This window comes from Hydractinia symbiolongicarpus, chromosome 3, assembly GCF_029227915.1.
Source record: "Hydractinia symbiolongicarpus strain clone_291-10 chromosome 3, HSymV2.1, whole genome shotgun sequence".
In the NCBI taxonomy this organism is placed as follows: Eukaryota; Metazoa; Cnidaria; class Hydrozoa; order Anthoathecata; family Hydractiniidae; genus Hydractinia; species Hydractinia symbiolongicarpus.
The window spans coordinates 21,927,646-21,944,689 of record NC_079877.1 but is presented as its reverse complement, the minus strand read 5'-3'; the positions used below and the strand labels follow the sequence as shown (position 1 = coordinate 21,944,689).

The following is a 17,044-nucleotide window of genomic DNA, read 5'->3' as shown; positions in this document are numbered from 1 at the left end:
CTGCAGCGAATGAACTCAAAACTCTGTGTGGGAGAGCATAAACACCAGCCTTTTATTTTAAAACAAAATAATTTTTTTCTTATTTCCAAAATTTTGATTATGAATAATAAGAAAGAATGGAAAAATAATGGTTGCCATTAGCTAAATATTTTCCTCTGCAAATGAAGTTATTTTTGACTTTCGTTAAAGTTTTTTTCTCAAAATTTGACCTAAAATTACAATTCGCAAAAGTCTTTGTCCCAAAATTTCACGATTTTATGACCTCGTCACACTTCATGCCTGCAAAAGTTTCTTACCCTTAGTTACGGCAAAAATGAATTTATAAAAGAATTTAAGACTCATTTTGTTCTTTTTTAGTAAATTATATAAGTGTTTGGGTGTGTTTGCTGCTAATGGCACCCTATAATTGTGTTTGTGAACATTTGCGGAACTAATATACTATTTGCCCATCATTTTAAGTGACAAAATAACAATGACATGCAAGCCTGAACCACAAGGAGCACCCAAACTCTCTTTTTCATTTCCATAGACTCATATTTTATTCTGACATTTATATAAACTTCTCAAATATCAATATGAAAACCTGCTTTCTTTGTGGGTTGTGTTACTTTTTTTTTATATACAGTGTTGGAATAATCCTGGGCTGTCTAGAGTATAGTTGTTTTGCAATGACAATCACTTTTCACCAGATGTTTTGATCAACGCTGGCAGAAAGCATATATGGCAATTTTTAATCTCACTAAGACGAACAAACTTTTATGATAATGTAATTACCATCACAAAAGATTATAAAAAAAGCAATTGTTATTTTTATGTGAAACTTTGTTATATTTTTTTGTATTTCTTTTTTCTTTTATCTTTGTCCTTTCTATTATTTGTTATCTTACCCATGTTGTTTTGTTATGATCAAAGTGCGGAAGTGAGTAGAAATGTGTGCATCTTATAGAAAGTGTAGTTACTATGGTGACAAATGAATTAACGAAAAAATAACGAACTTTTAAAAAATCTTTAAAACTCTTATTGCCAGATGATATAATCATTAGGCATCTCAACAACTTTTCCTTTTAACTTAAATCGGCGCACACCAGAAAATGTTAAATCCTAACCTTTTAAGCGACTAAACAGTCAATATCACAGGTTTTTGAGTGCGTAATGATTAAATCGAAAATCTTCAATCATTACGCATTTTTTTTATTGTTGTGCGCAATCTATAAAAATCTGGCTTATGCAGTAGATATTCATTGTTATACACGTCACAAAATACAACTTTAATCCAAATTTATTCTTTTTCTTTAGTGTAAAAAACATTACAATGGTAATTTTTGTGACTTGCCTCTCTATCGTTTTTCTTGACCTTTTTAAAAAGTTGGCGAAATTCTTTATATTGGAGAAATTTCCGTTTTTTCTAACCCAAAAAGGTACATTTCAGGGGACCAAAAACAATGTCATGAATCGGAAAAACCTCTACATCTGCCCCTGCGATGTCATATTTCTTGAAAATACAGCCTTTTACGCCATACTTTTGTTGGAGGCAATCAATCTCTAACGCACATGGGTACCCATCTTCATCGTTTGACAAGAATCGTCTTGTCAGTTTTCCAACATAAAGATTGGGACCTTTTTTGGTTAGATATATGCAAGCGAAAAATTTGCCAATCAGCTCTTTTCGATAGTGGGTGGTTTCAAGGCTTCCCAGCACGCCACTTGTGTAATATCACTCTCATTTTCGTCAGCACACGATTCATCTGAACCTTTGGTACATGTTTCGCTCTCTTCCACTTCTTCTTCTTCCTCTTCACTTTCCTCCTTTTTCGCTTGCTTCTTTTTGGTTAGATTGTTTTTCTTTTCGTTTAGATGCTTTCTCTTTTCTATCCTTTCCGTTTTCCGCATCTCTTTCTCTTCCTTTGCCCGTTTTTTCTTTCTAATTCTTTCGAAAGTTCTTCTTGCGTTATTACTTTTGCACGTAAATCTAACTTCATCCGCTTAGCTTTTGGTTTATCTATAAGGCCCTTCATTTTATCCAAAAATGCTTTTTCAAACAGCTTAGTAGAGGGTTCATTTCTAATAGGTGTCGAATAACTTGCAATCGGCTGCAGTTTCCATCCATTGGGTACCCAATGAAACCCAGCCGGTCATATGGGTATGGCCCAAACGATGATTTTAACTTTTCATAGACATCAACTTCCCAGACCACACACGAAGATCTGGAAAGTTGATGGTTCGCTGGTAAAATCTGTGGCCATTGTTCTTGGTGTAGTGCATTGAGAAGAGGGTACATTGATCTGTAAACTATTAGCACTCAGGTTGGAATCAATGCCAATAGCTCTGTCTAAATACTATCTAAATATTAATCATAATGTAAATATGAATTAAACTACATTATAGAAGGATTGGCTAAAATGTTATGGTATGTTAAACTTATGGTTTAGTTTGTAATAAACTCACTCCTCTGCTAGGTGGTCCCAGTCCAATTCTTTTCCGGTCTTTTTCCATTCCTCATATTTGGAAACAAGTCTTTGGCCCAATCGGTGTTTCAGGTATTTCGTTCGATCGATTGGCCAAATACCTATAAACAAAAGGCACATGTTCAACAGCAAGGACTGTATTTAGTATTTTGTTAAAACATCCAATAGAAGAGTAATTTTTATACCAGTTGATTGAAATCCACTTATGACATTTTCTTTATTTATCCCGTCTTTCCAAATAGAGAAAGCTGATTTACAAAATCAGACTTTAATAACTGTTGTTTTCGGCCAAATGTGTTTACTCTCTCTTGTAACAGTTTTTCCCAGCGTCGTTTAAGTGAACCAAAAGATGCCACATTCAAAGCCGGCATCACGTCCGATACATGAGGCGGAAATTTGATAATAACTATATTTTCTTCTAGGGCACGAGAGATCACTTAAATGGATATGTGGGTGAGATGGCCATCTAGCAGAAGCAAAAGGGGTCTTTCAGGGACAGTATCAGCAAAATGATTAAACCATTTCGCAAAAACACCAGTATCCATTCACCCTAACAAGAAGAAGAATCAAAATGCAATAAGTTAAGCAAGAGTAGCAACGCTTTGTGTAAATAAATAGGAGCAAACCATTTTCTGACTTCTCGTAGTATGTATTGGGTAGTGCGTTTTCTCCATACTAAGTGGACTGCATATTCTTGCCTTTAAAAATTATAAGCGGGTCAAGCATTATCCCAGCCGTGTTGCATACGCCAAGCGCTGTAATATTTTCTTGTCCAGCACAGAATCTCAGTTTCAAGGCACGTTATCCCTAAATTCGAAACAGGTTATTAACTTGTGGTCGCGAAGGTTTTTCAGTTTTCACAGCAACTATCATATTACTTTAACAAAAAACGACTCTGCCTTTGGACCGGTCTGTCGGAAAGCCACTCTCGTCACAATTCCAGACATGAGTAGCGCCCAGTTCACGATAGTTTTAAAAGATCTTAAGTTTAGAAAGAAAAGATAAATGGTTACATGTATTTCGCACATTGAAGTAGTACAAATAAAATGTTAAGTCTTTATAGATACCTTTTCGAGTTGATCATAAAAATCGTATATAATAAATGGGTTTGCCGTGTTGGCTTTCCTGGCCGTACTGGTCATTTCCGCTTTCTTGTGAGTTAATTTGTTGCGTTTCATGAAATTCTTCACCCAAGTTATGCCAGGTCTACCGTTTTTGAATTGTGCTGCACCAATATTATTTTGGGAGATGCACTGACTCACCAGATCCTACAACGAAGTAAAAGAATTAGGCGACCCTTATTAACCTGGTAATTATATAACACGTCCTGAATAAAAGTACTTACAATGATTTCGAGCATTGTTGGGCTGAATCCCAAGTTGCACACATTACCGATGCAATTTGCTTCTGCTCTGTTTCTTCATTAAAAACGCACTGCCAGCCTGGCTTCCCCAGTCCTACCCCTTCTTGTCGCTTTTTATTTCTGAAACAGAAAGTGGATTCATCAACTGCATGACGTTTGGCCAACCCGCGTATAAAGGCGCCTGGTACAGAATCAAGCTCATGAAGGGCATGTTGTACATCTTCCTCTGGCCAAGCATTCGCCACCTTCTTTTGCACCTTACGACTACGTCCAAGGCTTTTACCCATTTTTTTGTTTTAAATTTCGCTGAAGAAGCTGAGATAACCAATCTGTTTGATTGCTATTTGAGAAAAAAAAAGTTTTTTACGCGCCTAAGAAACATGTGCTCTTTAAGCCATTTGATTGGATGTCTAAATTTAGGCTTTAGTTTCAGCTAATAAGGAGTTAGGTTTTTTGTTTCAAGCTTTCGAACAGCTCTTCTTCATCATTTAAAATATGCGTAATGATTAAAATAGTAACATTCAATATCGGCACAATTACGCATACTTTTTTTCACTACCCCAGAAAATATACTCAAAACATATTGTCAAACCCACGATCCAGCCAATAGCGGGCCATGTTCTGATTGTACTCACATGCGTACATAAAGCGGTAGCCGAAAATTCAAACATGGCGCAGTGAAGTTGATATTGGTGGTATACCAAGCACTCTAAGAGATTTAAACTTTTTGGTGTTTTTGTTAAATAACTGTTTGTTATATTTCAGGTATGATATAGGGCTAACATTGTAGTATTTGTTGTATTGTTTAGTTCTTTGTTTCAGACTTTTTATAAGGCGAAAATTGGCCTCTAAGTAACTGCGTAATGATTGCATGTGCGTAACGATTACATAATCTGACTATATTCACAGAGTTCACTTTTTCAGAGAGTATAATAACATACGTCTTAAACTCCATTTACAAAACATTAAATCTTTGAGGAGGAGGGTGATTTTTTTTGTAAAGGAATGATACATCAAGGGTGCTTTTTTGAATTAAGGTGTGAATATAATGCTTTTTGAGATGAAAGGCTGTGAATAATTTCGCACTAACTTTGATAGGAAATATCTCTAAAAATTAAAACATTCAAAGCATAATTCAAAAATGCTCCCCAGATAAATGTATAGCGAATACAAAATTGTGTATAGATAATTTTATATATATGCTTTTGGAATATAACTATGTCACTGCATTGACCACCATTCAATTTTAGTTTCACGATTTTTAATACATAGCACTTCTTTTCCTTACTCACACCTTAAGCCAGTGACATAGGAGTTTGAGGTCAATATTAATACGTTTAGCAAGTTGCCTTGGAGATTTATGTGTAAAAAGTTTCTATCATTGGCAAAATAATGTATTAAAAAATTTTATAGCATAATGAAGATCATTAATATATAAAAGAAAAAGAAGTGGACCAAGAACAGATCCTTGAGGTACCCCTTGTTTGACACCTTTTGATTTTTATTATTGATTAAAACATATTGAACCCTATTAGTGAGGTAACAATTTAAAAGTGAATGCCACGTATGCTATTATGGTTTAATTTTTTAAGAAGCATTTCATGATCAACAGGCTTTTCGTAGGTCAATGAAGACACAATTTCATCCATAATTTTTTGAGAAATTATGAGAAGTGCTTGAGAAATTGAGAACTTTTTCCTGAAACCAAATTGTTATTTATAAATTAAATTATTGACAGAGATAAAGTTATATAAATGAGCATAAATAAGTTTTTCAAATAACTTGTTAATATTAGATAATAAAGAAATAGGGCGATAATTTGTTAGATCAACATTTTTTAAAAAATAGGGATAACTTTTGCAGTTTTTAGTTTAGAAGGAAAGATTCTAGTCAAGAAGGAAAGATTGATAAGTTTAGATAATGGTGTAGCAAGATATTCTTTTAAAAAAGATAAAACTTGATAAGGTATGCTGAAAGGACCAGTAAATTTTTTAGATTATGTTAAGTGGTACCAAGCGGTTTAAAACTACAATATTATTGGTTGGACTCAAGAAAAAAGAATTAGGATTTGGATTTTTTAAATAAGAGAGTAATATTTAGAAGTTGGAGGTATAGATTTTCTAATATTATCTGCAATTGAGGTAAAGTAATTATTAAAGGATGGCTATACAGTACAGTCTGAATGTTATCTACCGCCTACATGCTAATATCACACCTTTGTGTGGAGGACGGTAGTCGTTTGTGTTTTGTTATAAATAAATCCCTTGAGCGTTTTGCGAGTTTATATTTGCGTGTTAAAAAACAATGCGCTTGCGAAGAAATATCGGAGCAATTATATTTTTTCTAATAGCGAGATGCATTGTGTAAATGTATTGATAAGCTATTCCCTTAAGTATTAGCGTGAAGTAATTAAATAATAAAAATCTTTTGCAAAGTTCTATAATACATTGCGTGAGAATGTATTGTTGATTTAATTACTTAAAAAAATTCCAGCGCGTTTAATCTAAGAAACATACGAGAAGCATTGTTCACAACTATTAAATGCCGCCATTCGATTTTAAACTTTTAAAATGCGATTTAAAAAGAACATATCTATCGCCGCTTTTCGTTTTTAAACTTTTAAAATGCGATCTAAAAAACAAATCTATCGCCGTTTTTCGTTTTTAAACTTTTAAAATGCGATTTAAAAAAACATATCTATCGCCGCTTTTCGATTTTAAACTTTTAAAATGCGATCTAAAAAAACATTTCTATCGTCGCTTTTTGTTTATAAAACTTTTAAAATGCGATCTAAAATAAACACTTAATTACTGCAATTAAAATTTTCAAAAAAGTTCGCGCAAAATAGATTGCTAAAATTGATCTTGCAACCTATTGTGATTAATTGATTGCGTGGGGTCATTGTTTATCAGCGAGGCAATTATTTTCTTAAAAGAACAAAAGCTATTGTTCTGTGTAACTATTCATGCGAGTTTCGCGTCCGCGGTAGATTACATTCAGACTGTACTGTAGTTTGAGGGTCAGAAGTGAGAGTGTCATTAATATTTAAACAAAGGGAAGTTGCAGATTTACTGCTACCTAGAAAAATTATGGGTCTAACTCTTAGCGTTTGTGTGATATTTAACCTTGACCACAGGGTATGTAAAATTCTTTTAATATCATGGAGAAAAGGATTTTCATATGTCTTTGTGGTAGTTGTTATCCTACCTTCAGTCATGTTTTTTTCTCTTTTTCCTCTTTCAATCCTTCTTTTGTGGATTTAAAGTCTTTTTTCTTTCTCAAACATCAACTTTTAATTTTAATTTTTTTACAGGACCCATATTGATAACAGAATTGTACATATATATATGCTTGTATATAATCTGAATCTGCAATCCTGTATAAATATTGAATAAATAAATAAATAAATAAATAAATAAATAAATAAATAAATAAATAAAATAATTTGTTGTTTCTGTTGTCTTTTTTATATAGACGACTTTCATCGTGACGCATGTTGTTTATAATCCGCAACCTCTTATGCAAATCGACAGGCAAAAAAATGTAGGCGGTAAGGCCGAAGGAAGTCGTACCTCAGTTTACCGTCGGCCGCCCGCATGTATATTTACCACCGCATGAAAAATTTCATTATTTAAAAAAATTTCATTATTGTCTTCACTTTCCCCCCACCCAGAGAATGAAAATATGAAGTAATCACTCAAAGAGTATCTAACACCCCTTACATGCTTCGCCACACCAACCACACCATCATCATTGAGGATTTCCAACAGCAACTCAAATCACCGCGCATGTCATAATTTCCCGACCCTCCGATTTTATGTCGCCCCTGAGCCACATTCTTTAACCCCGCAAAAAAAATTACTGACCGGTATAGTGAAACATTTAATGATAATAAAATAAAGAAATAAGAAAAATAAATAAAAATTCAATATACATAAATGATGAACATACTCATCACAGTTCCACAAAAAAGAAATAAAATATACTCAATGCTTCCTATTTCGAAAAAACTATTGCGTAATTTCGAATGATGTCGCAATCGATCGAAAGTGTTCTTTTTTTTAATGTTTTCAAATGTGATGAAAGAATTTAAAGAATAGTTCATTTGAAAAATGTTATTGATGTATATAGTTTATAGAGGCACGTTTTTTTTTATAGTTTTGGTGTTGGTAACAATTTTTTTGACTGTTGTCGATTATATTCGATTTTTGTTAATTTAAATTTCGAATGTTCCAATGCGTGCCATACAAAGTCGTGCGATCAAGCCTTGCCTCATTTGGATATGTCGCAGTCTGCAGAGGTTGTCTTTCGGCGCTCTAATTCCGGTTCGAGCTCCGAGGGTGTCGGGTTCAAGCTAGCTAGGCGGAGGGGCAAAATAATGAATAATGAATAATGAAAATTTCCCGCATGGTACACCTGACATGCAGACGACGGTAAACTGAGGTACAAATTCCTTCGGCCTAAGTCATGGACCAGTCCATTTCAAACTTTATTTTCAGTTGGAGGAATCTTTTGATCTTTAAATTAGAATATAACTTGCATGTAGAATTCCGTAAAAACGTAAACATTGAAAGTCATCTATAATATATATACATATATACTTTCTTTTTATTTGTTTTTTGCATCATGTACATGTTTCACCCTTCCCATAGGCTCCTGGGATAAGGTGGTGTGGATCCAGGTGCTAGGCCAAAAGCGCAGCCCATTCTACAACTTTGACCAGCAGCAGGGAAAATTGGGGAGATGGCACACTGTGTGGGCTGTTGAATGAATGTTGCAGGGTCTAATTGGGTCTGCGTAGCTCAAAATAAGCATTAAATACGCTAGGACTCCCTATCTAAGCCATGGCCCTTCCTGGAAAAAATACCCAGAGCAGAGCTATATACCCTCGTGAGGCTAGCCATGTAAAATATGCACATCTACCATCTAACGGGGATACCATAAAACATAATGTAGCTAGCTATAATTACCTATTCCCTTCCCCTGATAGCTAAATAATGGAATTTCCAGATATTTTTTTAACTAACAACGATTCTCACCTGGAAGAGCCAATGACGTATTTACAAGAGAAAAAACTGCTAACAAAAACACCATTTTTATCCGCTGTCTAAAATGCCGGGGAAAAAATTCCCGGTTACCGACTACCATGGGCCAGCTAAAGGACCGGGAAAACATTCCGGTGTCGCGGAAAATAAGTACTCCCCTAAAAAAGTACTCCCCAGTATTTATTTCCGGGAAAAAGGTACTCCCAAGTATATATTTCCCAGGAAATTGATACTCCCGGGAGTACTCTTATCCTAGGAAATAAAGACTCCTTCGGGAAATAAGTACTTCCGGGAGTATAAATTTCCTAGGAAATAAGCACGCTTAAGACATGAAATAGAAATTGAGGGAATTAATTTTCGCTTATTTGCGGGTTTTCTTTGCCAAGATTTGAACCAGCGAAGTATATTATTTCGAAAAGTTCTTGAAAATTCTTCACAAACCCCTAGGAAAATAAAATAAACTCGTCCCCAATAGGTCAAAACCAGGAAAATTAGCTCACGCAAAATGCAATTTTTCTGATTTTATTTTTTGACCGCGAAAATGGATTTTCCCTCTTAAGTCAGATTTTGTCAGACTTTTAGACCCCCCTCCCCTATGAAGGCTGCCGTCATATGTGAACGATCCCTAAGTACGAGGGTAAACTGAGCCTTGAAGTATAGTTTTGACAATAATTATGAATTGTTATGAAAGCTATCGCGTGATGTAAAAATATTTCGAAATTTTTTTGATGACGTCGCTATTTGGGGAATTTTTGGTACTGGGAGAACAATTCGCGATAACTTTTGATTGGATGAACCGATTTGATGGCAAAATCATTATGGGAAATGAAAGAATGAAAAAAGAGAAAAATGTTTTCTGTGAAGAATGATTAGTGTTATCCGACATCACAAAAACTCAACATAATAAAGATAAAGAATAAAAGAAAAACGAAATAAAAACTACTTTAATGCATAATAATATGTTAAAATTTCGCAGTGTAAAAATCAAACAAGTTGCGAAAAAAATCAAAACTAAAGTCAGATAAAAAAGGGAAATTTACAATCAAATCTTACTCTTTTTCAATTGTTGCTCTTTAGCTCAAAAAGGGGTGTTTTTCGGTATCTAAAAGCGTAAGTAAATTTTGGCATTTTAGCCTTCATTTCAATCAAAAAATGGTAAGTTAAGGTAAGTAAAAAACATAAAATAATACAACAAATCTAGCGAATGAAACGTACCGTAATTTTTATATGATTAGCCTTATCGTTTGAAATAGAAAAACGAAATAGAAATTATTTTTTGTTTTGTTAATCAATTCGAAAATGTGTAGTTCCTGTTCTCAAAGACTTGCAATAAACCAAAACCAAATAAAAGTCTCTCTAGCTATAAAACTATAAAACTATAAAACTATAAAAGGTAATGAAGAAAAGAAAAAATTCAATCAAGAAAAATAATCAACAAATATAAAAAATTATCAAAGATAAAACTAATGTCATTCAAAAGTAAATCAAATTTCGGACACCTTAGGGAAGGGTCTCAGTTTTTGTTCTTCCAGACATGATATCAAATGTGCTCGCATTCTATCAACAACAAATACAGCGTCAGAGGGTGACTTTCCGTTCAGAAGTTCAGCTGCAAACGCTATCGCGAAAAGGCCACAATTATAGGCATCAGGTTGCTTTTGTACTTCAACGAAGGAAATAATCTCTTTTCCAGTGAAGTAATTTTTGTATAAGGATTTGATTGATTTTTTCGAGGAGCGCGTTAGAAATTGATTCAAGCTGTCGCAAACTTGAACGCGACCATTAGAGCAAAAGCTGAGGATGCAGTGATTGCGACCATCATGAAGTAGTTGGATGTGCTCTTGGTTAACGGCTTCATATGGCTCAACATCTTTCTTTTGGGAATTCAGGACTGTCTGGAACGTCAGAGGGGTTCCGATTTCTTGACAAATCAGCTTTTGAGCCGCATCCATTAGGTTGTCGTTCAACCAACTATCTTTAGAGATCAAGATATCCTTATCTTTTTGTTTCAAGATATAGAGACGGTTACGAAGCCACTCGTTTGATTCGGTTTCGGGTAACTGGCTTGTTTTGGGAAACGATTTTCCCCAAAAGACACGATCAATTAGAAGCCAGCTGTGCTTTTGCTTCTCAAGAATCAACCAAGCCGATTTCCAATTTTTGTGTGAGATTGCTTTACAGACATCATCGATCGTGCCACTTCCTGAACCAAAATGTCGAGAAAGTTTGATTACACTCACTTTCACTTTGTTTCCATAGAATGGTAGCTTTTCCAGAAAATCTGGTCTGTCCCTGTCAGTTTAAGCAAGGCATCAGATACTTGGTTCACAAATTCTCTCCCTTGGTCGTTAATTTGTGTCTTAAAACAGCCATGACGACAGATCATTTCGTACAAAAATCTTGCTACAGTTGGGGCAGTTTTGTCTTGAACAGGTTTGGCTTCTGACCATTTTGAAAAATAGTCAATGAATACAACAAGTGTTTGTAGCCATTCATTTCGGGTAGATTGCATATATCCACCCCAACTTGTTGCATAACATTTGAATCGACATGGATACTTTGAAGTTCAGGTGAGATCTTCTTGACTATTTTCCCTTGTTTTTGGCATTTTTGACAAGTTCGAATATAGTTTTTAACATCATCGACCATACCATGCCAATAAAATCTCTCGGATACTTTTTGGTAGGTCGAGTCGCGTCCTCTATGACCACTCATTGCCACTGACTCGACAGTTTCATTGATGCCCTCGTGTATGTCGTGAATGATGGCATTCTTTCTTTGATTTTCAAAAATAACTCTTCTGGTCCCTTTAAACGTCAGATGACCATCAACAATTGAAAAGTTTTTACTCGATTTCCTAAAGTTACTTTTGTCTCCTTTTTTTTTATATGAGCAGGGTACTGCCCATTTCTAATATAATTCTCAATATCTTGCAATTTCACATGCTTATTCGTCGACATGTTGATTAAAATTAAGAAGCTTGAATAACATAAACATTCGAATTTTTTCATACACATGCAATGGAGAGTCTTCTTCTGGGAGTGCTTTTTTCCTAGGAAAAAAGTACTCCGTAGCTTTAATCGGGGGAGTACTTTTTTCCTAGAAGGAGTACTTTTTTCCCAGGATAAAAGTACTCCGGGAGTATTTATTTCCGGGAAATAAGTACTCCGGGAGTACTTTTTTTCAGGGAGTACTTATTTTCTGCTACACCGGGGCTTCCGTTGAAAATTTCCTTGCCTTTCGCAGATCAGATCGAGCACCGGGATTTTTTAGCTGTGGTACTAGGGCGATGTAGATAACAAATTACATATAGATACACAATAACAAATGTATTTTTCTTTAAATCAGTCTGGGATGTACAATTGGAAAAAATTGTAGGGCGTAATATAACATCTTGATAGGTGCTTTTCTTAAAAAATTAACATAATTGTAAAATGTTATAAACTTATGTTTGCTATTGTTCACATAACTGCAAACCTTACAGGACCATGCATTACTCTTGTCGTCTTTTGGACTATTCAAACACAATAAGTGATGGAAACGGAAGCACATCAAACATTCAACTGTAATAACACCACATGAGTTTCCAGAGCAAACTGCACATATATAATTAACTTGGTGGAATTGGTTGCGGTAATGATTTTTAATGTCGTCAAAAGCTTCAAAATCAAAACGGTGCAAACTTTCACCCATAATTCTAATATATTCAGATTCTGTGCGAGAATATGCCAATTTTTGTAAATTATTTAAAATCGCAGGCCTTTGTGAAGATGAAATTTCTATTTTCTCCATGGTTACTTCCCTGCTAAAATTCCGCAGCGTATGGAACAAGCAAATTAAGACAATAACGTTGGGAAATACATTCTGGATTTGCTCTCTTTCTTTTATGTCTTTATCCGCCATCACAACACTTATCCTCTCCGACGCCGACGCCGGATCTTGAAAGAACATACCACGAAGAACACCTTCTCATTGGTCGAAACAGCTACATACGCTCCCTATTTAAAAATATGTGTATAATGCAATACGATACAATTATTAGTTGATAAAGTTTTAATCATCGACGGGTAACACGAACGTAACTTCATACCGTAAGTATGTTCCTTGTCTGACAAATTTTTCCTTTAGCCACAGTATTATTTATGTCTTTCAATAATACTGGATGGCCGCATGAAACCATAATCTGCAAAAAATAAACATTATTATTCGCATAAAAAATAAACCGTCGCATGACTTATTCCCAAAATAAGACTTTTTGTAATTCTTTTTTGTTGACCTTCATTTTCATCAACCTTTGCACTTGCCCTTCTTGATCAGGAGTCAGTCGTCTTTCGCGCGGTAACATTTGAAACAATTCCTAAGAGAACAAACGGAATATAAACGGGATCAATTTTAGCCCTAAATTGCCCGATTCATCAATATTACTTATTATTCTCCCATAATTTTTATAACCGTACTTTCGATTTCTGGTGGTTGTGATCGTTTACCATTTTCACAACTTTGAGTACTTGTCCATCCATTGTTGCTCGTAGCGTCAAAACAAAAGGGCATTCCTGGCGAAGAAGTCCTTAAAAAAGATGATAATTTCTTTAAGAATTATTTTTTTCAGAAAAGGGAAGATTATTTATATAAGAACTTAGTTCAAAAGAACATCGATTCACAGAGCTTGTAAAAAAAATTCATATGTTGAGAACAAAGTTATGTAAAAAAATGCAGATCCAGACTCGGTTAAAAGTAGACGTGCTTATACAAAACAAAGTGTAGAGAAAAACCTTACGAAGACTTTCTTTTTCCTGTCCCTCTCCTTCTAAATAGTTTACCACCATGTGCACAGGCGAATGATATCTCATAATACTTTAACTCTGTATTTAAAGCCTTTATAAGTTTTTTTTTGCGCAGTCAGTACAGTCCTTGAATCTCGTTTCCAAAGCTCAATATAATTACTACTTTGGTAGTCATTTATCTTTTTTTCAAGAGATTTGTAATTATGAAACGTTTCTCCCACAACAAAATCAACCATTTCTACAAACTTTGAATCACAACAAGCACAACTGAGTATGAGCATTTTCCCGCCGAAATTATGTCATGAATATTTTTGCGCGCCAAACTCAACCTTGAGGATAAGTTCAGGGGACAAACAGCATTTAGATGTAGCTGCGAAGTCGGGAATATCTCCCGGTTCTTTAGTTGACTAGAGATCGGAAAGCCGGGAATGTTTTCCCGGTTCTTTAGCTGGCACATGATAATCAGTAGCCAGGAGTTTTTTTTCCGTCTTTTTAAACACAGCGATTTTTATCTCATTTAAGTGTCAAGCTCTGTGGATATCTTTCACCCAAAGTAGGGCGGTTGCCCAAATTCGGGCACTTTAAATCGTACCCCAAGTAGGGACGCATTTTTTGCGTTTTAACGTTGTTCTCCAGGCAAATTTTGGTCGCTCGGGCTTTAGCGACTCGAGTGGACAAACGACTATTAATTTCAGAAATCTAAAGATATCTCCATATGCCATAACGAAGTAAGTAAATGAGCGAAATGAGGTGAAAACATGAATTTATTTTTATTCTTCTGTAGAAAAATGTTTTTGCACATTTTTTTTAACATTTTTTTCATAATTTCGATTTTGACTGGATCGCTGGAAAACTGTTTGAACTCCTTTGGCGATCTCAGCGAATAGCTCGCAATTTTACGTAAATTTTACGTAACAAACGTAACAAACCTTATGCGCATGCTCACATCCTAATCGCTAAGGTTCGAGCGACCAACATTAATTGGGATCAGCCTTTAAAATACTTTATTAAACTGCTTTATTAAACTGCTAGTCGATTATCGACTAGTAATTTAATAAAGGCCGAGATACGCTTGAAATTTTTCATTTCGAAACTGTGCCTGAAATTTTTATTTCAGAAATATTTCGAAATATTTCAAAAGATTTCGAAATTAATTTCGAGGCATGATGTTAAATTTTTACAGATATTTCAAAAGAAAAAAATCCTGCAAATCGATGGGCGAAATTTGTGCATTTTTTGAGGTAAAGATCGATGATAGCTACAACAATGCGCATGCTAACAAAAAAAAAACAAAGCAAAAAAAGAAATGATAAAAGAAATAAGACGTGGAGCCACAATGATACCATGTAATTAATTAAGCAATGAAGCAAGATGGACGTGCCATTTAATTGTAAAAATACATGATACGCAAATAAGGATGCAAAAGTGAACGCCACAAAACGATTGCAAAGTGAGTTAAACTTTGTCGAGAACAGGCGACGATTGATGAATTTAGTAACAAAAATCCATAGTCTCAGAGTTTATAAGCTATTCTGTGCAAAGGCGAAAATTTGAATCGTCAACAAAAGAAAAGTGAAGCCGCTGCAGACGAGGTCTCTCTCTCGAATTAAAAGTTTTAAGTGTATCTCGACCTAACCGTATTTTGAGACGCAAGAATTTGTGTCCCTACTTGGGATACACTTTGAAGTGCCTGACTTTAAGCAGCCGCTTTGGTGGAACATATACACAGAGAGCTTGACACTAAAGTCCTGTGCAAAAATAGTCCACAGGAGAGCAATGGAAAAAAAGAACCATCATTGGAATTTTGACGATGTCTGAAAGACCCATCAATACATAAAAATTCTTTTTTAGGAAATTTTTTTACCTGTTGCCTCCGTTGTGTAGAGATTGAAACGCTGATCAAAATAATGTATGGAATTATGTGCTTTTGACGAATTCCTAAGGAGATATAAGAAGGGCCCGTGAAAATATTTTGCTCGTGTCGGCAAAGACCTGCCAAAATACGTTTTTTTTTAATTTGTATGCCTGTTGCCTTCAGCGTATAGAGCTTGCAACGCTGATCAAGAAAATGTACAGGATCATGTACTTTTGACGAACAGTTAAAAAGAATGTGGATTTCAAGGAGTTTTTAATGAAGTCAATAACCCGTCTGTTCCGAGACGGGTGGGTTTACTCTGCTTTAGGAAATTCATCCAAAATTTGGTTCCTGGTAGTCCATAGTTACCCACGCAGGAGATGACGTTAGTTACCATAAAATGTCGAGATTAAGCGCAGCGCTTATCAGTGGTGATAGCAAGATTTTGATGCGCTTATCTGAGGGTGCGCGGGTGCGCTTATAAACGAGTATAAATAAAGTGCAAGAAAAAAAAAGGAAAAATTGAATATTTTTTTTTCGATGATGTATATTTTTTTTTGTGTATTATTTTGTTCATTGTATATTCCTTAAATCTGCTTGTTTGGTAAATTACAGAACAATTTTAAAAACAAATATATAATCAACTTTGCAAAAGTCGCAGACAGACAGACGGAAGTCACGCATTACTTCAAGAGGCTAGTTAATGAAGCCCGCGGAAAAATCGACCTAGACAGAAGAGCAATAAAAATTAAAAAGAATCCGTCATTTGAATTTTGATGGCGTAAGCAACGATCCGTCTATACACAAACATTTTTCTGAAATTTATTTGACTTTTGCTTCTTATGTGTAGAGCTTAAAACGCTGATCAAGGTAATGTATACGATCGTGCACTTTGAACCACCGATTAAAGAAATATAAGGGTTTAAAAATTTTGCTGACGTCAGCAAGGGCCCTCCTATTATGGACCTTCACACACAGAATACTCAGTTACGTCGTTTATACATATGCTCAACATAAACTAACTCTAGATACAAAAGATACATGTTTCATACTGACACGTGACACATAGTACAAAACACAGACTCACGGACACAGTACTAAACATAACACCTTCCAGATGCTACATCAAAACATAAATCGACTCATCCAGTAATATGTACATGTAATGTTCATACAAAATTATGTAAAAATGTGTAACTGTTACCCTAATTTTAGTTGTTTCAATAAATTTTCTGTCTATTTCGTAATGGATAATTCTTTCTTTCCAGTTTGTGAGAGGTATTTGGTTTTGTATCTCAGGCAGTTTTACTTTTTTCACATATGAAATATTTCGTGTATATATTTCCTCTCTTACTTATAACTGTGACCTTTTTACGATTGATGTAAAATACTTTAAAAATCGTTTTGTAATATTTCGTCTTTGTTTTCTCTCTCTCCTCAGGATTATGTAATCACATTCGGTTGCTTTCTTTTTCTGATCGGACCATTTTTTTGTTTTTCGATTGATAGCTTTCTGTCGATTTCTCACTTCT

The 17,044-nt window shown here is 34.8% G+C and overlaps 2 protein-coding genes across 2 annotated transcripts in view; both read right to left on the bottom strand.

Annotated features, from left to right (window-relative positions):
* Nucleotides 1-8,956, bottom strand: part of LOC130636199 (NHL repeat-containing protein 2-like) — a 39,163-nt gene extending 30,207 nt beyond the window's left edge. The window contains exon 1 of the mRNA XM_057445840.1: nt 8,868-8,956. Within this exon, the coding sequence (XP_057301823.1) occupies nt 8,868-8,922 (55 nt within the window). The 5' untranslated portion in view covers nt 8,923-8,956. The remainder of the gene's footprint in view (nt 1-8,867) is intronic.
* Nucleotides 8,957-12,133: 3,177 nt separating this feature from the next.
* Nucleotides 12,134-14,116, bottom strand: LOC130635447 (uncharacterized). The gene is made up of 2 exons (XM_057444779.1): nt 12,964-14,116; nt 12,134-12,871 (listed from the first exon to the last, which is right to left on the bottom strand). Exon 2 carries the CDS (start codon nt 12,822-12,824, stop codon nt 12,213-12,215), a length of 612 nt encoding a protein of 203 aa, XP_057300762.1. The 5' UTR covers nt 12,825-12,871; nt 12,964-14,116; the 3' UTR covers nt 12,134-12,212.
* Between the last annotated feature and the right edge of the window lie 2,928 nt (nt 14,117-17,044).

Coding starts and splice junctions, on each gene's coding strand:
- LOC130635447 (XM_057444779.1), bottom strand. CDS start 12,824: ATGTTCTTTCAAGATCCGGCGTCGGCGTCGGAGAGGATAAGTGTTGTG.